Source organism: Malurus melanocephalus, unplaced genomic scaffold (assembly GCF_030028575.1).
Source record: "Malurus melanocephalus ecotype Western Australia unplaced genomic scaffold, MMel_1.1 scaffold_474, whole genome shotgun sequence".
Lineage (NCBI taxonomy): Eukaryota > Metazoa > Chordata > Aves > Passeriformes > Maluridae > Malurus > Malurus melanocephalus.
Window position 1 is genome coordinate 271,349 of NW_026623706.1, and position 23,747 is coordinate 295,095.

The window sequence follows — 23,747 nt, forward strand, 5'->3', positions numbered from 1 at the left end:
GTGGAAGTACAACTCCAAATTAAAGGTTTGGAAGGAATCCAGGGGTAAAACATCACCTTGCATGCACACAGAGCAAGCCAGGTGTGGGTTTGCATGCAAGTGTCCCTGTGTACCCGGGGTTTGTTTAGACTGAACTCTTGAAGGYATGATGTTTATCTTCTAAATGTTTTATAAAGAGAACAGCTTGCTTCAGAGGATAGACAAATACTCCTTGAGTATCTGGAGTACATGGAGAGGCCATGCACACATTTGGTTTATATCTTGCAAATTCAGTGTGGATGGGCTAGAAGGGAGAAAAATAATGCAAAAATTGATCRAAGTGAGAACCAGGTTTTCAAATTTATCAATTAGTGACTTTAGAAGAAATGGTGACCTCCACAGCTTATGCTGACGAGCCTGCTTTGCTGTATCTTAGGCTGCTCTGTTTTTTTGGCAGGTGCTAAAGTGTTTTACTCTATTTGTAGATGTAAGGAAACAAACAGGCCCCKCAGGTATYGATTAAARTTCAGTACTGCTRGTGAGGAAACCTGAGATCAAATTTKTAGGAAATATTATGCTTAATATAGCAGTGTAAAAGGCTTTTAAACTACTCTTAATTCCACATTTCACCCAAGAAATGTTTCCAGGATGGAGACAGCAGTTCTAATGCACTCATGGTTTCACYTGGAGAGAGTGTGAAGAGCTCCAGCTGCTCTGTGACACTCTGAAAAGTGTTAATAACTCACATGAAATGTAGGAGCAGTATTAGGTGTACATTTAGATATATGGGAATGGAAACCCACCCAAAAATAGGTCCTGATGAACTCATCACATGCTGAGAAATTGTGATTGATGAGCAAAAACTCAAAAGGAGAGGAACACAGAGCAGTCACGGTTTTCAGAGCACTTCAAATGCTCCTTACTTGCATGACGGGTTTGTTTATAAACCAGTAGCTTTTTTTCTGTTTAATTTGCATAAGTTTATGTAACATTTTCTCTACTGCTTTGATCTGCTTGCRGCCAAAATAGTATTAGATTTTCTCCTTCTGTGAAGTAACAAGGAGCTGTTTGAGCCCAGCAGTGGAGATCATGAAGAGCCCAAACTGGCCAGAGCTTTTATCAAAATAAGACAGGAACATGTTTACATAGAATTACAGCAGTGTGATACCTTTGTAGCTTACAAAGACTTCTTCAAATACATATTTTCTTTGTCRTCTGCAGTCATGGTAACTGCAAATGCTGTTATGCATTTGTATTACTGCAACCACTTAAAAGCCTCTCTCCCCTTTAATCCAATGAGATTTTATGAAGATTTTCATTTAGAAAGTGGATTTTGAATGTTTGTGGACATTGGCACAACCAGTAAATGCTACTGGCTTCTGGTGTTATTTGTCTAAAAATGTTTCCATTTTTGAGTTGGAATTAATGGATTTTAGAAGGAGACTGAGAACAGTCACACTTTTCATTGGTAGCWTCATCAAAGAAACCAAACCCRAAACATTTTGCCCACCTAATCTGTCTCAACATTTCTTTTTAAAAAATACCCATCTGTTAGGATATTAAAGCTATCATTGAAGATGCAAGTTTTACATTAGGGAATTCCTAAACCACTGGGGTTATGTTTGCTGATCTGGTGTCCAAGCAAAATCCAGTTAAATTGGTGCAACTACTTGTTCCAAAAAAAGGCCTGTGCTAATAGACTTACTTAATTTTCCTTTTGTTTCTCATTTGTTAAATCCTTGCAATACTACCATTACAGACTTCATAGCAGAACATAATCCCTCTGAAAAATAGGGTCAGTGCTTTCTTTTGTGTAATTTATGTTTTTGTTTTGATACTCCTTCTYAGAACAGACTTTAAGCTCAGTCAGTGCTGCTGCTTTCCAAATCACACATTTCATTTTATTACAGCAGTGGCCAAAATGGCCATTAAAGTTAATTATCCTTTTTCTGTCTACAAGATGAATAAATCTTTCTGTGGGCTGGAGTTATGTGTAGTAACAAACCTTTGGAAATCCCACATAGGACAACATGTGAATTTTACACAGAATCAATCCACCGATCAGGATTTGGAATAACAAATCCAGCAATGATTATTTCCTACTAGAAATTGTTCTTTGAACTCAGAGGGTGGGAAACTTCAGTCACCTTGTCACATCTCAGGAAACAGCCAAGTGTCAAAACAAGCAGCTCTCAAGTAGTTGTGAGGGAGAGGTGCCTTGTAGATGAGCCTTTTATCTCTCTGAGTGAAACTTCCTGAGGGAAAACACCCAGTTGGAGAGGATGCTCAAGGTTTATGAAAAKAAAGTATATCCCTTGTAATTCACTGGTTGGTGCTCTGTGGCATTTTCAAGTGGGAGGTTTGACCCACCTGCAGGATTCCAGTTTGTCCAACACAGTCCTGTCAATCCCTGGAACTTGTTTAGCATAAACAGAGATTGTGTTGGTTAATGCATCGCTCATCTGCCTCTTTCCCATCGTTTGCGAGTCAGTATTTCAAAACCACTAATGCTAATTTAAAATTAACCAGCATCTTGAAAAAGCCAGCCCAGGCTACAGTGCCACTGGAARCTCCAGTGCAGGCTGTGCACTCCAGCAACTCTGGCATCCCTTAGGAAGGAAAAGCTCCGTTTCCAGGAGCAGGAATGCAAAGCAGCACACCCCAGCTGGTGCTCTCTAACCCGAGCTTTTTGCTGGGGTGGAGCTGCTTTGTTGTGCTGGGTAATTTGCATTGTGTTCAAAGAACTCCTATTCATGGCGTGGAGGAGGATCCAGACAGGTGGAAAAAAGAGGAGGAGTGGTGAAAGTTGAATGAGGGAGATACCCAGAAGCCAAACTTTCCTTTTGTATTTTGCATTTTATGTGATGAAATGGGCTGTTGTGTCCTTTGTGCTGCTGTGAATAGGTGCCCATCTGCTCCTGGTGCCCGCTCAGCTCTTGGCATGTTCAGCACAAACCTCTCCATCAGCTGCCCCAGCCTCCTCCAAAGACAAATAAAGGTCAAGCTAAATTTCATAGGCAGCACTGTCCATCAGCTCTTGAACTTGATGAAGCTTTCATGCTCTTTGAAATAAAAGCAGGTTTAATTKTAGTCCTTTTGAAATTTCACTGGGAATTGTGGGGGACCTTCAAATTCTGCCYACGGCTGGTTTGATTTGACATTGCTTTAAAAAGTAACTAAGGATTTTCCTGGAGGGGTTCTTCCTTAAAGGGATTGCTGCAGCAGAGCCTGGCTCATAAAGATAAATTCCCAGCTAAAAGAGAAGGAAAAAGCTGTAGTTGAAAGCTTTTATTGAAGTTATATAAGCATATTCATGAAAATACTTGAACTCTCKTGTTTATTGTTRTAAAGAATRCTCAGAGTGGTGCTCAAACTCAACGATTTAACACTGGGTAAAACTCAGGTATTTTTGGGGATATAACTAACGCATTTCTGAATAATGCTGCCAGATAAATACAGCTTTCAGGAGACACTACATGAGCTGGGGGTTGTGTGTAATTCTGAGGCCTCTCAGGAAATTAAGAGCTTGTTAAAAAGYTCTAGTACAAGGTGCATCAAATTTATGGGTTTATAATTGGCAGGCACATGGAAGAGTAACTCTTGGATGATTTTTATTCAGTTATACACATTCTGTGTGCTCTATTTTATGAGCACAGCTAATGGAAAAAGCTGAGGAATTCAATCCAGTACCTTGCAAATGTTGGCTTGGCCCCGATGTCATCTTCCTGGGTTCAACCCTGGATCTGCTGCATTGTGTGTTGGGATTCCTCTATTTGAGATGCATTGAAAAYACTGATGCAGCCAAGAAAAACAGGGAGGTTTTCGTTATTTTAAAAATCAGTAGATTGTGTTACACTGGGGGATAGAAATGAATGGCAAATGAGAATCGACCGAGGACTGGATTTTTCTGCCGTTGGAATCTCTGAGTCCTGTTGCTGGTTTCCATGGGAAGCAAGGTAATTCATCAGCTGGGATCCATGGTCACTTCTGCTGAAAATTGAACAATATCATTGTTTCCAGACTGGGATTCTGCAATTAGAGTTGGAGTGCTCGACTGTGGGGAAGAAGGGAACTACGAGACGTGCAAAGAATATGGGATTCAYTATTACCCAACTTTTAGGGTAAGTGGCAGAATGTCCTACCTTAGGCAAATGAGGCATTTTTATAGTAATTAAAACCATAAGATTATGTGTAACTCATTGTTTTSTAGCTGGACTTGGCCTTGCTGAGAAAATTGCAGATAAAACATTAATTTGAGGATTTTTTGTCTGAATGCAAGAGCTGATGCAGCTGTTTTGAGCAATAATCCAGTCCTCAGTTCTGAGTCTGAAAAATTCTTACTGACAGAACATACCATTCYAGAAGCTATCGTGTTATTACATGTATATGACAACAGAAGGAGCAGGAGATATTTCGATGTAGGATTTGTGATCTTTTACTCTGATAATGAGAACAATATTTATTTTTTTTACTCCTCAAAATTTTGTGTGTAAACTATAGTTTCCATCTTTGTTAGACACTGAATATTTTCCATTTTACTTTTTGTAGCAGAAGGCAGCCAAGCTCCCTTARATCTCCTGTTTAACCACTGGAGGGAGTTGGGAAAATGTGAATAATGTTCCAAGTRCACACACAGTTGGTAGCACTGATTTGGAGATCAGTTAATTTGTGTTTGGGTTAATGTTTGCAGTAAAGGATCAATAGACACTATTGAATTATGCATTAAGGTATCTTTCCTCTTGCCCTCAGGTAGGTGAGAAGGATTTTGGAACTCATGGGCTAAGAGGGAAAACTCTCTTCTGACCAGATAAATAAAAATATTTTGTGGTTAGAGCTGTAAAAGTAAAAACTCTTTTGTTCCTAAAGTGGGTTTTGTCTGATACAAGGACTTCTCTTTTCTCCCACACAGTACTTCAAAGCATTTACAAAGCAGTTTACAACAGGAGAAAATTACCAAGGTAAGARCATCTTACTGTAAGAAACTCCCAGAGCAGTTTTCCTGTCAGCCARGCTGCMTCACACAAGCAAAATCCCTTTRCCTGTCAATCACTTTGGACAGGGWTGKGGTGRACAYTAAATGGCTCKTTAAARCAGAATATTTCAAGMACYCTGTGCAGCGTTWGGCAGAATTTTGGGCAGGGAAAACATTTCTTCAAGAACTTAGGGATCACTTTCCTAACTTTTTTTAATGTATCGCTTAATTTCCACAAATGGCTTGTTAATTTTTTAAATCTTTTTTTTTTTCACCACACTCCTCATCAGCGCAAGATCCAATTTGCTCAATCCTGACTCTGGTGCCTTTTGATCCYTCAGCCACTTTCCAGGCATCCTGACTTGCACTGGGAGAGCCCCTATTCAGATGTGACTCGGTGAAAATAGGCTTATCCCAGTGTTTGACAGGATCACAGCTTGAGGTGGTTTGTCTGGGACAAAAGTAATGTTGTYCCTTTCTATGGATGAACATTTAAAAGGTCAGAGGTCAGAGGAGAGACCACCTGCACCCTTAACCCTTCCTGCACAMGGGAACTTCAGTTATACCTTTTGGGCATTTTTGGTATTTTCTGCTTTTTAATGTGATCTTTTAAAGCCAATAAAATATTCTCACACTGCAGTTATTTCCTCCTCTTGTTCCATAGCTTTGTAGCCTCACCATTTGGTAGGAATGATACACCTTGGCAAATTTTAATTTGTGATTAAAAATCTCTTCTTCAGGCATGTAGTATTCTGGGTTTCAAGTCCAAATTTAAATTAAAAACCTGACCCAGAAAAGCGTGAGTAATTTCACGTGAGTAATTTTTCCCCAGTTTTCTGAAGGGTTGTGTTTTTTGGAACCTGTTCCCAGCAGGAGCAGATCGAGAGCTGCAAACAGTTCGTCAGATGATGATTGACTTCCTCCAGAACCATTCCCAGGAGGTGAGACCTCCTGCTTGCCCACCACTGGATCCATTATTGTAAGTTCCTTGTTTTCAGTTTTAGCTGCTCTCTGTTTACTCAGTTAATTAAATAAACTGCAGAAGAAACTCTCTCCTATTAGAGATGGAGTGAGTTTTTTTTCGCTATCAGTTCTACTATGAGACTAAAAGGAAATTCCATGAATGACAGTGAATGTATTGCATTCTGTGCTAAATTTCTTTTCTTTTCTTCAAAGGTCCAGTGATATTGCATCTCTTTTTGACAAGAACAGCCACCACTATACAGCCATTGTGTTTGAAAGTAACAGCTCCTACGTTGGACGAGAGGTAAGGTGTGACCTGTGAGGAACAGAGTGAATGGATGTTACCATAAACCAGCTGGATTTGAGATTATTTAGACAAGCAACACCTCTCTGATTGCAGCACTAGAGCAGGTCACACATGTTTGGGGAATCATAAAACCCAGGGATTTTATAGGCCTGTGGTGTTCAGTCACACAGAGTCACTTGCTTACAAAACAATGTGATGTCATGTTAACTTCTTCCATTCCTGTTTTAGTAGGTTAATTAACCAATTCCATTCTTAGCACAATTTTCTTTCATTATTTGAAAGATTACAACAAACATATTGTCAGATTATGTTATTATTTTGTTACTCTAGAGAACCACTTAAAATGCTCATTCTTCTGGTCTACTGTTTAGAGTAGTCTTAACTCTGAAAGTTCCCTTTCTTCACATAAATTTTGGGAAATTAAGATGGTAGCATAAAATTCGAAACACAGAGGAGGTGGAAGTCATTAGGTTTTGCTTTCCAATAAAATATTTGATTGGGCATCCTTTCCCCACCTAATGAGCCTGCTGTTAGCTCAGACAACTGTTCCTTTTCTCTTCCTGCCAAGATCCAGGATAAGTGAAGAAAATAAATYGCGTAATTATCTGGGAATAATCTGTGTGGAAACATCCAGTGTCTGCAAAATGTTTCTAATTAGATTTGATGCTGAGATGGCTCAGTGTCATGAGTGGAGGAGATTGTGCTGCCAAAAGTGGGAATCACTTTGGGAAGCAGACTGCTTCCAGACATTTGTTCTCTGGAAGCAGCTGTGTTGGTGCAAGTGGGCATTTCTGARGAAATGTGGAGTTATAAAGTTCTTCAGCTTTTTATCACACTCCCTTTGTTTTGATTATCTACAGTCAGAGGGGAAGACAGAGTAATTTGGTTAACATGGAGTCTGCTTTCAGAATGAAGATATTTGCTAGTGTTATGTAGTATTTGAGGTTTATAGAATAGTTTAGTGAAACCGAAAATGGCATTATTTTCATGTTTACAACACAAGACAAAATGGACAAACCTTCCCACACTGCTGAAAAAAAGGAGGCCTTGTGTCATCACTGACACAAGGAAGGAGGAAAAGACCAGGATAGACCAAGAAAAACAAAATAAAAAGGAAGATAGGAGTAATAATTTCAAGAGAAGAGTAAATCTTCTTTAAGTGAAATTGTTCATGTGCACGGAGCAGCCATAGCTGCACTTCCTGCAAACAGCTTAATGATGCCCTTAAAGGATGATGCACTTCACCTGTTTATGTGTCTTGTCCTACAAGATTGGATATTYCTTGAACAATGTATAATTCATGTCATCTTTTCATTACCCAGGTTATCTTAGACTTGGTCCAGTATGAAAACATCGTGGTGAGGAGAGCGTTGAATTTTGATAAACCYTTCCTGGAGAAACTGGGGATCACCTCAGTGCCCTCGTGCTACCTGATACAGCCCAATGGCAGCCATGGATTAATTAACAAGTAAGTAATTATCTGTCAGAGGGTTATGGGGAGGCTCACTTAACTTATAAAAAGGTCAGGATTTGATATCCTGACACCTCAACAATACATTGTACTGATTGAAGTTGTGTGCTTCCTGAATTATCAATAAAAGACCTAATACTACTTCTGCTTACCACTGTTGGCCATTTGTAGCTTTAATTTATTACTGTCCTATTCCTGAAAAGAAAAAACTTCAGAATAAAAGTGGAAAAAATAATTGAAGCATCAACATTCTTAAACCCATTTCTTGTGCAATGTGAACTGCCATTTGGATGCAGATTATTTATTCTTATTTTGAATGGAATTTCACACCTGGAACATAAACCAAAGTGAAAATCTTATTTTATAAACACACTAATTTGCTTTGGACATKCACTTAGGCTGAGATTCAAAGTGATCTCTCTTTATCCTTTTGCAGTTTGAAGCCTCTACGGTCTTTCTTTTCTTCATATTTAAAGTCACTGCCAGGTGTACGGAAAAAACTCCTTTTGCCACTCCAGCTGCCTGCTCCAGAAAAYAAAGAGGAGAGCACGGAAATCAAGGTGTGGAAAGAGTTTGATAAGTAAGTGATGCCCTTGATTTTAGTCAATATAGTAATTGAAATTTACAGTTTTTCTTGCCTCGTGGGAAGCTGTGGTGTAATTTATTATAAAATCCTAGTGCAGTYCCATCTTTTACTTCATTTTGCTCAGTTCAGTTGTGAGCAGCTTTTCAGACAATTCACAGGTGGAATTACTGAGGGCTACAGTATTTTGATTTCAGCAGCAAACACCTTCATTGCTATGGAAGGAATGTTTTTCTTCAAAAGTGTTGTTAAATACTCAATTGCCTTCAAAATACTGAGGACTTATCACCCATTACCTGAAAGAAGTGATCACTGTCCCTGAAAGAATAAATAGTAAAATGCCAAGCTGTAACATTTGAGTAGGAAATTCTCTGTGTGTGCAATAGTAAAGCAGAGGCCAGTAAAAAGGGCTTGTCAAATGCAAGTATAATAGAAAACACTAAAGTCACTGTAAAAGATGTTTATCAACCCAAATCCTCTAAGGTTTATCTTCACCCTCTTTTCCTCTTTGAGAGAAGGRTGCAAAGCCTTTGCAGAGAGATAATCCCTCAGCATCTTTCAATGGAAAAGATGTGGGACTGAGTGCTTTAATATAATACTTATTTTCCTTTCCTAGACACTATTAGTGTCATCTTCTTTCAGTGTCTATTATAAAATACTTCATATGAAACATTCTGTTAGCAAAACAACTTAGTTAAATTGAGCTGCTTTCCAGCAAAGTGAAATCTCCACACGAATCTCCAGTCCAAGTATCTTCTAAATARGATCCTTTTGGAGAACCTCCTGCATCTTTATTTAAGAAACTTGAAGCAGAATTTTGCTGGTTTTTAAGATTTAAGTGAGTACTTTATTAATTAAGAAGATAAATTCAGAGTAAGTCTGTAGTTTAAATTAAGTTATAGATGTGTATATGATTATAGATTATTCTGTTTTTTAATATGTTCTTCTCTACATGTTATTTAGGAGGTAGGACCAGCCAGGTTTTTGAATGATTGTTTTTAAATTATGTGTTTTAGAAACAATAGTGCTGCTAAACCCTTACAAGAAATGTTAACTCTGTGAACTTCTGTTTGTTCAGTTCCATTGCTCTGTCTCATAATGCCTGAAGTTTGTTTTCTGAAAGCATTGAAAGCTGGGGCTGTGTGGCTGATACATTTGTACTTTTTAAAGTGAGTTTAGATATGAAGATACTTGGTTGTGAGAAGGAACTTTGAAAATGTTTGATTTGGTTTATGTGGTTTACTTGTACCAATCATAACTCTTGTCTTAAGAGCTGGTGTGATTTAATTYGTAAGTAAAGGACCTGAAGAAAAACTGCTGCTATTGGGAGAGGATTTCTAATTCAGTCCTTTCCAACACTGATATTTTCAGTCTTGTTTGCACCCCTGCCCTGTGAATAATCCACTGTTGTGAACAAAAGCCTCCCTTTGTTCAGAGCATGTCCTGTTCCTGTCTGTGGTCAGCCCACAGAGAAGCTGTAATTTCCTTACACCAGGSCTATAATTTCATTGCAAGGTAAAGCTGGTTGGGTGGCAAAAAGTTCAGTCAAACATAAAAGAACTTTATGTGTGGTTGTGGCTCAGTTGTCCACACTCTGCCTGTGACACTCGAACCGAGCAGTCCCTGCTGTGTCACCCTATCCTGGAAAGGACACTGTGCAAAGTGGGGCTTTAATGACACCTCCTCTCCTCCTCTGCATCAATTTTTCCTGTGTGAGTGGTGAAGAAATGAGTGGCAGGAGCTCAGGATTGATTGTGTTGCAGGTCCAGGCTGTACATGGCTGACCTTGAGTCGGGATTGCATTTCCTGCTCCGGGTGGAGCTCGCCACRCACAAGGCACTCGAGGGAGCTGAGCTAAAAACCTTCAAGGACTTTGTCACCATCTCTGCCAAGGTAGGCACTTCTGGGCTTTGATTATTTGTGAGGATAAAGTGACTCTGCCATAAAATTTACTGTGGGACATAAGTCTCTTAAAATGTCTCGCACAGTGTTTAAGTATGTGCGTCCTCACTGGCTTAAAAAAGAGTCTGGTGTCTGTGTTTAAATGCTRTTTTTGAGATATTGTTTGCTGTTCTGACATCCTTACAGGGTTAAAATGCAATTTAATTTCATCTTAGGGGGCTCAAAATTAAATAAAGCTTAAGTAGTCTGCAACATATTGAACAAACACTGTAAATATAGTCCATTTAGCAGATTTTCAGGATAAGTAGCTATTGTTACTCAGTGGGATTAAAGCAACCTTTGTTTTTYATTCTTGACTTTTGGATTTCATTAATGCATACTTGGCAAATGGTGTTCTATTTAGAGTTCTTAGTAGCTTCTGTCTAAATTTTGAATATAATTGAGGTACTGATTTTAATTAAATAGGTATTCAAAAATAACTGAGCTATTGAATATAATTGAGCATGTAAAAATTGAAAATACTTATGTGTTACATTTGCATTAAGAGAAAATATATATAATATATTTTGTGATATGAGTTGAAAAAATTTTAAATAATTTTGGTTTATAATGCCATCTTCCTGAAATGATCAATATCTCTTTATATTTACTCACTGTGTAGCTAACACTAAGTTTTATTTTTAAAAAGTGAATCAATAACTCTTATGGGCATAATAAGGCCTATATGAGCCATCTCCAAATATCTGGGTTTATCTGAAAATCAGACAGACAGTTTCTTACCCAGCCAGCTCCCCCCTGCAGCCATCAGAGGTCAGAAATCTCCAGCTGGCCTCATTTCTTTAAGAAAGTGTGGTGGTAATCTTTCCATCATATTATCCTAAAACATCCTCTGTTGTTCCTGATGGCTCCTGGCCAGCTGATGTCATTTGCTTCCCTGTTGGTGATTAATGGGGAATGTTCTCTTTTAGGTGCCTGCTCATCTCCACCTGCCCTTTCACACCAGAGGTTGTTGTTCTTTATTTGAATTTTTTTCAGTTGTGTAACACTTTCCTTGCAGCTCTCATTCATATTTTCAGGTGTTTCTGTTAGGAAACTTTTTATGCTCYTCTCTTTACTGTGATGGTCAATCCAACATCATAGACGTCCCTCCCTGATTCCCTACTTGGGGAATTTTCATGACTGAAATCCTACTCCCTTTGGAAGGATCCTAAAGGATGGTAGTCATACTTAATTCTACAGTAATTACAGCCCTCATTAAAGCAAAATACCATTTCTGTGTAAAATAATGGCTTTACCAATGATTTACAGTTCCTCACACTCATCTGCCAGGCTGTGGCTCCTGTAAATCCCAAGTTAAGGAAGTCCCTGTTTCCAGATCACTTTGGAAATCACTGTTATCCACATGAAAAAGAAAATGGTCTTCTGAATGACCAGCTCCTAAATTTGCAGAAATCTGACTAAAAAGAGCTGTTTTTTGTGATTGATCTTCCAAAAATGAGAAGGATTTCAGCCTCTCTGTTTCACTGAGGTGTTACACTCGAGCTGCATTCTGAACTGAATTACTTTAATCTGAAATTCTATATAATGCCAAGTTGTTCTGTAGCATTCCTGACGGCTTCAGTTTTAACATTTTGCCTGTAAAACCTGTTGAATTCTGTAAGCAAAAGCTAGTGTGAGATGGCATTTTGCTGAAAGCAGAACAAGTAATTAATTTACTCATCAGAAAACAAAATGAAGCATTTTAAAAACAGGAAAAACATTAGATAAATCCAAAAGTGTCTTGCTGCTGATGAGATTTTTGCTTGAAAATATTTGCTTCCTTGTTTTGTTTTGTTTTTCTCAGCTTTTTCCTGGCCGTCAGCCTGTGGTGAAGTTGTTAGAGACCTTGCAGGAGTGGCTGGTGAGCCTTCCATTAGACAAAATCCCTTATGATGCTATCCTGGATCTGGTCAACAACAAAATGCGGGTAAGCTGTTSCCACTTCCAGCATAAAACACGGCATTAGGAAAGGATAAGATTCTATATCAATCTAAGACATCACTTACTGATGTTCCCTCAGTCATAATGGAGTTATAAGAAGGTTAAAATGAAAATAAAGTGAAATCATTAGCAGGAAAAAAACAAACATATCCACAGGAAGAAATTGAAATGAGAAAATTGAAACACACACAATCCTGGCTGGGTTTTATAATGAGCAAGCAATACTTGTTTCCTAATGTCAGCTTCCAGGGATGCARGATTCCCAGAGGATATTTCTGACCTGCCTTTGCTGGGCCTGCTGTCAGCAGGATTCYCTTGAAGGTCAGAGTTTAAGTGATGGGAAATTTACCCACTGAAAGGTGCATTATTCCTGAAGAGTTTCCCCAAATACTCAAATTTTAATTTCCTTGCTGGAATCCCATCCCACTTGGCAAAGCATTGTGGTAAGGCTGTCTTTGCACAGACTTCAACGTGAGTCTTTCCTCTCTATTTTTGTCTGAAATTTGAAAACCTCCTGTGTGTTTTAGGAAGCAGAGAGAGAAACTGAAATCTTGCCCTGGATTTTGGGTGCAATGAGTAAGGAGTGGGTTTGTTCTAAGAAGAAAAAATACTGAATTTTACAGCCAGTTAAGGCTTTACCTCAGTGAATCGTGCAAACCTTGTGGAGTAATTGGGAATTTCCAATGTGCCCATGGAAGCTGGAGGAATATTTTTGTGTGTTGTGTTCTTAAAAAAAACGTACAAATTAAGATAATTTTTGTGTTCTTTCAGATTCATTTTCATAGGTTTGATGTCAATGACTRAACATTTATGTTATGTATTACAGTTCCCATGTCCAAGAGGGATGAGTTTTATGAATATGCTTTAGAGTATCTGAGACTTAGGAATTTTTAAAATTTGTTTGTCTTACACATGAGTAAGTGTTCTTTACCCTTGGATCACCTCAATTCCCTGTAGGATCAGCTGTGCTGCTCCATTCAGTGCGAATTTAGCCCCCAGAGCAGCACATACCTTAAATACATCTCTTTTTTTTCAGATTTCTGGGATATTTCTCACCAAGAAKGTGCAGTGGGTCGGCTGCCAGGGCAGCAGACCAGAGCTGAGGGGCTACAGCTGCTCCCTCTGGAARCTGTTCCATACCCTCACTGTCCAGGCTGCACTGAGACCAAAGGCTTTGCAAAACACAGGTGAGCAGCAGATATTTTAGCTGATATAAATCCTCAAAGAATCCATTTGTGAAGAAAAGTGGCTGCAGGGCTGCACCAGCAGGGGTCAGAGCTTGGCTGCAGCAGGAAGGCTTGGAAATGTGCTAAATAAAATGTGTGGCCCTAAAGCTGGGAGTAGTAAAGCAGAAAAAAAAAAAAGGGAGAATTTCAAACAAAGAAATTTTAAGCTCCCTGAAAAGGGATGAAAATGATTCRGGTTACCTGAGGTTGCACTGGGAATTAAATTTGAGGAAAATGAGGTTTAACCATACAGTTCAGTAGCTATAAAAGATGTACAGGCTGATAYTTCTCTAATGTTATTTCTTAAATACTGAATGCTATGACTGTTTGGGACTTTTTTTTCAGCAGAATGTACCTGTCATTAATCCCTGCAGTGATTTACTACTTTGCCAGCACTCTGTAAAATTGCTTATTTTTAGACTTGCAGCATCTTGTGAAGCTCAGTGTTAATATTCTGCTGATGATTCCTGTTTAAGGAACATGCTGGATATATGATGTTTTTTCCTCACCCAGTGATAATAGAATTACTGATGCTAAAATGTTGGCYTTCATATGTTTTTATTCTTGCCAGGACCATGCTTTGTTTGGTTACAGTTCYATTTAGTTTTGATTTTAAACCTTTTCAATGTCTTTTCCAAGGAATATGAGAATTCTACATCATAAAATTCAGAAATTTGCAATTTGCCTGCTGTTGATTGTATGCTAAAAAAGTATTTTATTATTTCACATTATCGATACACGCATTTGTCTGGCATTATTTGCAATCAGGGTGAAAATCCTTCAAATCTGAATAATTCTCCTGCAGAATAGACTTTTTTGATAGCAAATCATCCTTTTGTTGATTTTTGTTTSTTTCTTTRTTTTGTTTRTTATTCAGGTTGAATTTCTTCAGTTTAGTGCATTGAGTTTGAAGGGTTTGCACTGGATGATTTTGAGCTGTTCAGCAGGATTCTGCCTAAGTTAAATTTCCCCTTTTARTCCCAAAGTGTTCTGATTAAAATTTTTTAAAAAAACCTTAATTTAACTATGCAAAATTGCACCTCAAATTATGCRTTTCAGGCATGAGCCTGAAGTTAAAAATACATTGTAGGACCTGAGAACTCTTTGGCACAGTTAACCCTGGCTGTAAATCGGGCCAGATATGTGATGATCACTTCTTATGGTGAAAGAATTGGGTCAGTCTGAGACTGTGGGATTATGTCTTGGGAGGTTTTCCTCTCCTTATTGCTTGTTTAAATCCCATCTACTAAAAAGCATGATGTACTCCCTAATCCTTCCCACCACAGGTAGGGTTTTATGCTTCTTGTCCACTTTAAAGATTAGGGTTACCCTGAATTGCAGTAGTTTGGGAGGAAAGAGAAAAGGAGGATTACACGATGATACATGGCAGATGTTAATAGAAGATTCATCTCGGGGCTGATAAAAGAAAAACAAACAAAATGAGCCATTTTGCAATTGTTTTCTTTCTAAAGCAGATGTGTTTTTCTTGATCGTCCCCTCTGCTCRAGGGCCTGGCACTCTGGGTGAACTTGGCTGGGGCTTTCTTGATAAAATGATTTTATTGGTCTATATTTGGTACATTTTAATGCTGAGTGGGGAAATTTGAACCTGCAGTGGGAGCAGGAGGGATCCAAAGGAACAGAACTCACAGCCAAGGATGTGTAAAATCATTGTAGAAATCATTTCCTGAGCACACTGAATTATAAGAAATGTATTTTTRGATAACAGGATCTGTTGGTGTGAATAAGACGGGCTTTTGGATTTTATAATAAATTATCTGGTTTCTTTTTTAACTGTTGCTGAATTTGACAGATCTCTCCCCAGAACTAATTTTCAGGGGTGTAACATTGCACAGCAGAACAGATGTAGTCCAATTTGTAATTGTGTGGGGATCCCTGTTTCTCCACAAAGAGATAATTTGCTGGTAGATACTTTTGTTGGTTTGTTTTTTTTTTCCTAGATACCTATTTCAATATAAATGTTAAAACTGTTCTGCTTAAAATTCATTTCAACTTCCAAAATAATTTTTTCAGCCTTTCTTTTCATGCAGTAATTTAATCTGCTTTAATCTCGTAGTTTTTATTTATACATGTCTATTCAGTCAGGGATATTGAATGGCTGAGGAGAAATCATTTGTTTTTTAGGATTTCTTTTGGGCTTTAAAGACTCCTTTTTGCTGCTGTGTTTAAGAATATCCTGTTGTTGTTCTAAATAAAGGTGTTGATGACAGTCTTAATGTATTTCCCATATCTATAACAGATGAGTGCTCTGATGGTTTGAGCAGGTTCTGTGGAGGATGATTTTTTTTTCCCAAAAAAACAAAGCTATAGTAAATTACTCGTGGTGTTCAGCAGCAGGAGTCTAATTTGATCAATCTGCACCATAAAATGTGTTTAATTTGACAAGTGTGTGTTCRTGGTAGCACACAGTACATTTTTTAAATACATTTTGACATAATTTACTGGGTCAATTAAGCATGAATCAGAAATTCTGTGAGACAGAGATGAAGCCATTAGGATTTCAACAAATTATGTCAGGTTTTCAAGCCACTTAAAGATGTAACGAGCTACTTCTGGCACAGTAAAGGCCACAAAGTTCTCAGCCTGTGAAGACCTTGTCTTCCTGATGAATTAATTATTCTTTTGCATTATCTGTAATGTAAAAGTGTGAATGTTATAGGAAGAATAATGTGTTTGTGTTTATTTTAAGAGGAACTCCTGATTTACTCCTGAAAGTGCAAATTCTACTCAGCAGCTGTTCTGGGCATTCAGAGCCTGCCAGAAAAGCCGTGGAATTAATAACTGTAATGAGATTGTGGTGCTCCCTAATTCCTCCAAATTGTGCAGGAGCAAACAGCCACCACAGGCACCTTGTGCAGTGCTCACCAGAGGGGGTTTGACTCCTGATTTTTCAGTGCAAAGTCACCATAACTTTAGTGCCTGGACATGACTATAGTGGTGAATGCATTACRTAARTATTTATTTAGTTGTTGGGCAAGARCTTRGAGAAACTCTCCACTTCCWCAGGAGTTGTGACATACCCACAGTGTGAACTTTGCATATTTTAACAATTTCACAATGTATTCCTGATTAAAATAATTTCTKGTTTTCAGTTACCCAGRTTTGRTTTTCCCCTCAAATGTTTAGATATTCTTTGAAAAAAGAAATTTCACTATAGAGAACACTTGACTTTTATTTTATTGCGTTTCAGGGTAACTTTGAGCACARTTGTGTACACGAAATATATTGTATGTATTGGTATAAACAGCCACTTTAAATCACAAAAGTGMTTCGTTTCAGATCTGTAAGGTCAGGTATCAACTGTGTGGAACAAGAATGGAGGAGCTTTTCCTTTTCTTTTCCCTCAATTCACTCTTCTGCTGTTGGAGCTGTGTTTGCTCAGACTGTGCCAAATGTCTCTTGYAGGTCTGGAGGACAACCCCCAGATTGTGCTCCAGGTCATGAGGAGATACATCCAGCACTTCTTTGGGTGCAAGGCTTGTGCTCAGCACTTTGAGGAAATGGCCAAGGAGTCCATGGATTCGGTGAAAAGCTTGGACAAGGCTGTGCTGTGGCTGTGGGAGAAGCACAACGTGGTGAACAACAGGCTGGCAGGTAAGGGAGGAAACACCAGAGACAGAGCTGGGCCTTTCTGGTACTCAATAAAAACAACTCTGAAATTCTCAGAGCTGGGTTCATCTGGCATTTCACCTGTTGCTTGCTGAGAGGCTCTTTGTGGAGCACAAATCAAAGCCTTCTCCAGAAGGAGCAATTTAGCTGCTTAGAAGGGTTAAAAATAATGGCATTTCTTTCTGTAACAGTTTAAAGAGATGTTAAAAACTGCCTTTAGTTTTGGAAAACAATGTCAATTGAATAAGAGGCTTTCTCAGGACAAAAGAGCCTCAACTCTTGGCAGATCAGCAGAATAAAATAAAATCACTGTATAAAGGAAATCTGTGTCCCCTCCAGCCCCCTGTGTTTTCAGTTCGACTGAAAGTGCTGTTAAAATACTGGTTGTGTTTAATCCATTCTGTTATGGGGGTATCAGGTAACTAAAGCACTAAAGAAAATTGGTTTCTCTTTGCACTAAATCCCTGTCTGCTGTTATGGATCTGGGTAATKCAGCGTTAGTTACAATTTAAATATGCCACATTGTGTTCATATTATGCTYATGCTGAATTCCCCAGATTTATGAAGTATTAAATACTGTGAGCACAAATCAGTTGTCTCYTTTCTCTGAGGAGGAAAAAAAAAAGTAAATAATAAGAGATTAAATAAAAACATCTCCTAATTTTGGTTCCTATGGCTGGGCTGAACACAGGAACAGGCAACTCCCATGGACTTGGAGTTGCTAAGTGGTGGAGCAATGCACTTATTTAGAACATTAAGGTATTGGAAAACTCACATGGATATTGATTTAGGTGATGCAGCAGCCAGCTAAAATACCCTTTTAGTAAGAAGTATAAACACACTGGAATAAATAATAATGTTAAATTATGCTTTTTAAGTTTGCTAAAATTTCTCTCTGGGACAGTGATATATTTTCACCCTTAAAAGCTGCATCTGTATTTGTGGTCCTACATGAGAAATGATGTTTGGTCAATGAAAACACCTTGGGGCAGCCTTGGAGTGTGGGTCAGGAGGTGGCTGGATATGGCTCTGCCCTATTGAATTATTCCCTGTTGCTGTAGAACGGACAGGATTTACAGCATTTCCCTCTTTGGCAGGAAAACACAAAGTACAGGGAGCTTTCTCTTTGTAACCTTGCTGTAAGACATTTTGTTTCTGCATTTTCTATTGAARCAAATCGATTCCTGAGTGATCTTTGGGATAAAAAAGCAAATTTGCTCTCTTGCTCGTAAATGTCAAGAAGACAAATGTTTTTAAGTGTTCTACCCAAAATCATGGGGAAATTTCCTGCCTTTAAAAACAATTAAAACAATAATAATAATAGAATCTATATTTCAGAAATATTTTAAACGTTAGTAACTATACAGTTAAATTAATTAGGTTTTTTGCCAGGTGAAGGTTTTTTCCCTAAAAAATAATTCCATTTAAATTTTTAAATATTAGTTTTTAGAGCAAAGTGTGACACCAGCTACAGTTTTTAGCTCAGAAACATGRCCAGAGCTGTGAGCATCTGAAATGTTAAAATTAGATCTAATTTAAGACAGTGTTACATGTTTAAAGAGCTTTTTTTTTAGCTGAAAAATACATCTTAAGCATGAGAATTATTTTAAAGTGCTGCAAATTTGCTCTGGTGATAACACAGAGCTGTGGAAAAGCAAGCTTGGGATGGAATAGTTCACAACACAGAAACATGAAAATATCTGAGCCTCTGGCCTTGGAGCTGCTCCTGCAGACCAGGCAGAAAACAGGGATTAAGGAGCACCGAGTGAAAAGAGCAGTTTGTTTTGCACCATAATTCAGTTTAACCCTGCAGGGCCCAGGCAGTTGTGTGTCCCTGCCTTCTAAAAGCAGCAGTTGCTGGAGTTGGGTTGGGATTGAAAACCTGCAGCTTTTTTACTGTGACAAAAGGGAAATAATTGTGATTCAGTGTTTGTATTTTGAAATGTTCTGGGTCAGAATTGACGAGGAAACTTCCAAATTGGTGATTGTCTTGGTTTAATTCAAACATTACTGCTCTGTGGCTTTTCATGCCAACCTCACTGTAAGTGGAAAACACTCCCTCTGAAGTGTCTGATGGTGCAGCTTTCCCACTTCATTCCCCCTCATTTCTTCTAATTTATTTTTTCCTCTTAATTAGGTGATCTGACAGAAGATCCCAAATTTCCCAAAGTTCAGTGGCCAACTCCAGACATTTGTCCTGCATGTCATGAGGAAATCAAAGGACTGCACAGCTGGAATGAAGACCAAGTCCTGCAGTTCCTCAAGTCCCACTACAGCAGTGAAAATATCCTCTATAAATACACCGAGAGCCAGACTGACTCCAGTGACAATGAGCAGGGAGACACGAGGGAGGTGCAAGACAAAAACCTGCCGAAGAACCCCGGGGAAAATGGAGAAAATAAACTCCAGGATAAGGAAATCCCAATAGATTCAGGCTCCAAGGTGTTAGAGAAACCARTGGGAAATGCTGGAGCTGTCCAAGGTAGCGGCAAAAGCGCGGCTGCATCCGTGAACCTCCAGGGGACCAGGCAGGCTGTGTCCTTCCTTGGGATTGGATTTTCCAACCTCGACATGAGTCTGTGTGTCATCCTCTATGTAGCATCATCCTTGTTTTTAATGATCATGTACTTTTTTTTCCGGGTGAGATCCAAGCGCTGGAAAGTGAAGTATTATCGTTCCTCGGTGTAGGAGTTCTCGTTGTACGTGGCTGTTCAGTCCCAGACACAGCTTTAATATTTATGATCAGGGATTTTATACACAGTATTCCTTGTTTCAGACCCCTTTCTTCCCGAGGTGTTTCCCAGGTGTTCAGCTGAACAGGGTGGAGCTGGCTTTGAGATCCCCAGCTTTGCCCGAGGCCTCATCAATGTCCTCACAAGGGAGGGTTGCATTTGTCAGTTAAGATTTTTCCATGATTTCCCACCAACATCCTTTACTCATTTCCAGAGTAAACATTGCATTATGCAATCCACTGTGCCTGCTGGAGAAGGAAATTGGATATTGTTTTGTGTACTTCAAGTCAGGTTTTATTTTTTTTTTAATTCATCCAGAGCTGATTTCACCTCCCCGAGTGCTGAACGGTTCCTCTGAATGGTACCTTGGCCGCTTCATTGGGAGAAGCAGGAATTCTGATGGTGTTTTTTTTTCAGGAAACAAGAGTTCTATTCTGATTAAATGAATTCTAAACCTCTGTGACTTTCTGAAATGTTATTTACTGGCATATTTAAAGTAGGAAGCATTCAAGTCATTCATCCATTCTCTGGTGCACTCCAGCCAAAGATGTTTGTGTGTCCACTAGAATGAGTTTGGGGGCACAATTAGCAGCAGATTCTGATTGCTATGAATCTGAATGCTTAAATTTTATTGGAGGTTAGGTGTGAGCAAGGACAGACTCAGACCTGGTGCTTTACTTGCTCCATTTTTGGGTGTGTTAATGGAGCATTGGATAACTCCATTTATAAACCAGGAAAAAAGCTGAGTAATTATGGTGTTATCCAGGTGGAAGCCAATCCTGACAAACTCTAGGAAAGGAAAATAAAATGTTTAATAAAKGACAGCAAGATTTGTGTTACCATAGCAGAACAGATTGAAAAATCTGCATATGCTGAGTTTCTTCCATTGAATTTCTCCTTCACAACAGAGCAATTAATGCTTCCCTTGGTGTTTCCAAAAATCATCATTGGGAGTAGGAGTTCCTGTGATCCTGGCTGGGGGGGATAATTCACGTCCTGGATAGTGAAGTTTATAATCCTATCCAATGTAATTGAGCATGTTCTAGTTATCCATTACCTAATCTTTAGTTAATCCTAATAGGTTTTGGCCTCAATGTTTTCTCGTGGCAGTGAGTTCTCCAGATTAATTATGTTATATAAAAGGGCTTTTCCTTTCAATTCTACATTTGCAACTTTTAATTTAATTGAATGTTTGCTGGCTCCTCTTACACGAGGAGGAATGAGGAGTCCCTGGCCAATTCCCTGTATTTATACCATTGGTGTGTCCTCCTGATTTCCCTCATAAGCCCCAGCATAGAAAGTTTGAAGCCTGACAACAAAAAAGCACAAAAACTTCACAGGTTATTTTTTCATAATCAAATGTTTGCTCACAAAATTGAATATTTCTGATAAGTTCCTGCAGCATCCACTTGGAACAACAAAACTGAGCTGCAAAATTCACCGTCCCTCATTGCTTAAATTTATCAAAATAACATCCACRCAAAGAAACAAGTTTAACAATTTTCTGGGGTTGTTGTGAATGTGATAGGAAAAAATCTCCGTTCCCATGGCACTGTCAGTGTGACATTCCTGTGCTTTGCTGAGCCCTCCTCCCTGCTGGACGTGCTCCATGGCTCCTGCTCCAATGTCAGGAATTTCTCCAGGTTCTCTGTGGAGCTGGAGAGCAGCTCTGCCCTGYCCCACGAGCATCCTCCATGGAGCTGCTTTAGAAAACCCTCAGAATTCCAGAGTTCTGGCAMAAGGAGCCATCCTGGGCCTCATCTCTTCAGTAATTTATGACTCCCCATCATTAGAGAAACCTATAAGCACAATAGTGATGGTGAGCCCATGGGGGAAGGGGGTCCAGGCTCATCAGGGTCCTTTGGTTTGGGCTGGAACCCAGTGAGAGACCCCATGGGGAGGCTCATGCAGAGGAAAACCTGGAGATTGCACATTTAGTTTTAAAAATCAGGTACCTTTTGGGAGGCCTAATCTGGGTAGGTGTTCTCAGCCCCCAATCAAGGACACTTGGCTTTAGAGGAATATCCAAACATCAGGAAAATCTAACYCTCAGAGCAGTGTTGGATCTGGGAAATTGGGGCAGTTAATTCCTGCTGCCAGTATTTTTACACATTCTCAAGTAGAAAATCAGCCATTTCTGCTGCTGTTTAGGATTCTAGCAAATATTTAGACCTGGTTTCGTTACCTTTGACTCATTCTGTTCATTTTCATCTGCACATAACAGCAAAAGGCTTTAGAAGTTTTTAGAGATGATTTTGCCATTAAAAACCAGCAAATGTGGTTTTGGAATAAGGTGTTGGGGAGGTTGCTACACACCATTAACTTCCACATTCCCTGCTGCAAACACCACAAAATGAACCAGTAGTCAAACTTCAGTGGATTTTTTTGTCTCTCCAGAGTATTAAAGTATGAAATGAGGATGTTGCATGTCCTTGTTGGTGCTCCAACTCTTGCCAGTGAAGCCAAGGCTTTCACTTCAATGTCTTTATCTGGGAAGTTTTTCTTGACTTTGAATTCACCTGTGTAAATCTTGGTTTGCTTGGGTTTATTTTCTGTCTTTWCTAATGATAAATTATATCATTTTATTTCTCTGTAACGATACAGTCTGTGCTGGGRGATGGGTGATGCTGCCAGGAAAGCGTTTCTGGTTTAAAAATTGTCCCCAGCCCCATCTCCTTGATGTCAGAGGGTTTATTTGTATGATGTGTTGTCCACAGAGGTTCCTGCAATGCCCCTTCCCTATGGGGATCGTGCTGGGCTTGGGGCACTCAGTTCCAAGAGGGATTTCTGGGCCCTTTGTAATTCATGCAGCTTTCTTTGCTCTCAGGATGTTTTCAAATAGTAAATAKTAAAATAAAAGGAGTATAATGTGCCAGGAGAGAGAGAAACAAAAGCTGCCAGTGCTAAAGGAACCTCATGAAGTTATTTGTGAGAACTGATTTTCTATTTCCAGCATCCTGCTGTTCCTGCACAGAACTGGATGGGAACCAAGGTCCCAGGTGTGTTGTTGCACATGAGGTGTTGAAAATAGTGATGATACCATTTCAGTAATTTAAATGTTCTATTTATTTGAAGTCAATAACTTGACATTTCCAAGTCTGTTCCGGTTTGGTTGGGTTTTTACTGTCTCATTCCTCTCATGGAAGGAWAAGTGACTGTTTTGTACTAAATTGTAAATTAATGTGCTTGTTTAAAATAAACTGCAAATGTTTGGGCAAAGTGATGCGTTTGGGCTCTTTACCTGGGTTTGCAAATTGTTTTTTGCTGAACTCTGTCACCAGGACAGCTCATGAACATGTCCCTGAAAAACCAAATCCATCATCTGATGGAGATGTCTTTTAAACCCAGACTTCTCAGAAATCTGAATGAGAGAGGAGAAAATTAAACCAGGAAGAAATGAATGTTTGGGTGGGTTGGTTTTTGTTAATGGTTGGTTTTATTAACAGAATCCAAAGTGAGCAAGGCCATGGGCAGGTCTGGAACCTGCTCTGAGCTGAGCAGGAGGGCACAGGAGGATGTGCAGGGAGAGATCAGCACASGGGGCTTTTGTGGGGTCCTGGAAGTCACTGTGTGACACCACGGGGCTGGCAGGTGCCACTGGTGGTCCTGAGTGGGACACAGCCCCTGGTCACCCCCCTGCCCAGGAGAACGGGCACCACCACACAGGGGTTTGCTAACAGAGCTTCCTTAGAGGCTCAGACTAAATCCACTTAAAAACCGAGCTTAAAAGGGACCGTGTGGGTCATCAGCCGCCCCCCAAAGCTGCTCATGGCCCTGGGGAGGGCCGGTGCTGGTGCTGGCGGTCCCTGGTGTCACTGCAGCACAGGACAGGTCACACTCCAGCAGCACCTGGACTCAGTTCCAGCCTGGCATTTCTGGGTGCTTTATTTGGGGTCTCCAGCTCTCCCAAAGTGCATTATTTTCCAGCCGCACAGGGCTGAGCAGTCCCGCAGCGTGTCCCCGGCCAGATGAACCATCCCAGGGGTCAGTCCTGCCTCAACCC

The 23,747-nt window shown here is 39.5% G+C and overlaps 1 protein-coding gene across 1 annotated transcript in view; it reads left to right on the top strand.

The window, feature by feature from the left end:
- The window catches only part of QSOX2 (quiescin sulfhydryl oxidase 2), a 25,150-nt gene extending 2,172 nt beyond the window's left edge, over nt 1-22,978 (top strand). Inside the window, exons 2-12 of the mRNA XM_057380876.1 lie at nt 4,000-4,100; nt 4,889-4,937; nt 5,825-5,930; nt 6,128-6,218; nt 7,544-7,689; nt 8,129-8,272; nt 10,039-10,168; nt 12,021-12,143; nt 13,194-13,344; nt 16,809-16,997; nt 19,150-22,978. Coding sequence (XP_057236859.1) covers nt 4,000-4,100; nt 4,889-4,937; nt 5,825-5,930; nt 6,128-6,218; nt 7,544-7,689; nt 8,129-8,272; nt 10,039-10,168; nt 12,021-12,143; nt 13,194-13,344; nt 16,809-16,997; nt 19,150-19,700 — 1,781 coding nt within the window. The 3' untranslated portion in view covers nt 19,701-22,978. The remainder of the gene's footprint in view (nt 1-3,999; nt 4,101-4,888; nt 4,938-5,824; nt 5,931-6,127; nt 6,219-7,543; nt 7,690-8,128; nt 8,273-10,038; nt 10,169-12,020; nt 12,144-13,193; nt 13,345-16,808; nt 16,998-19,149) is intronic.
- The last annotated feature ends 769 nt before the right edge of the window (nt 22,979-23,747 follow it).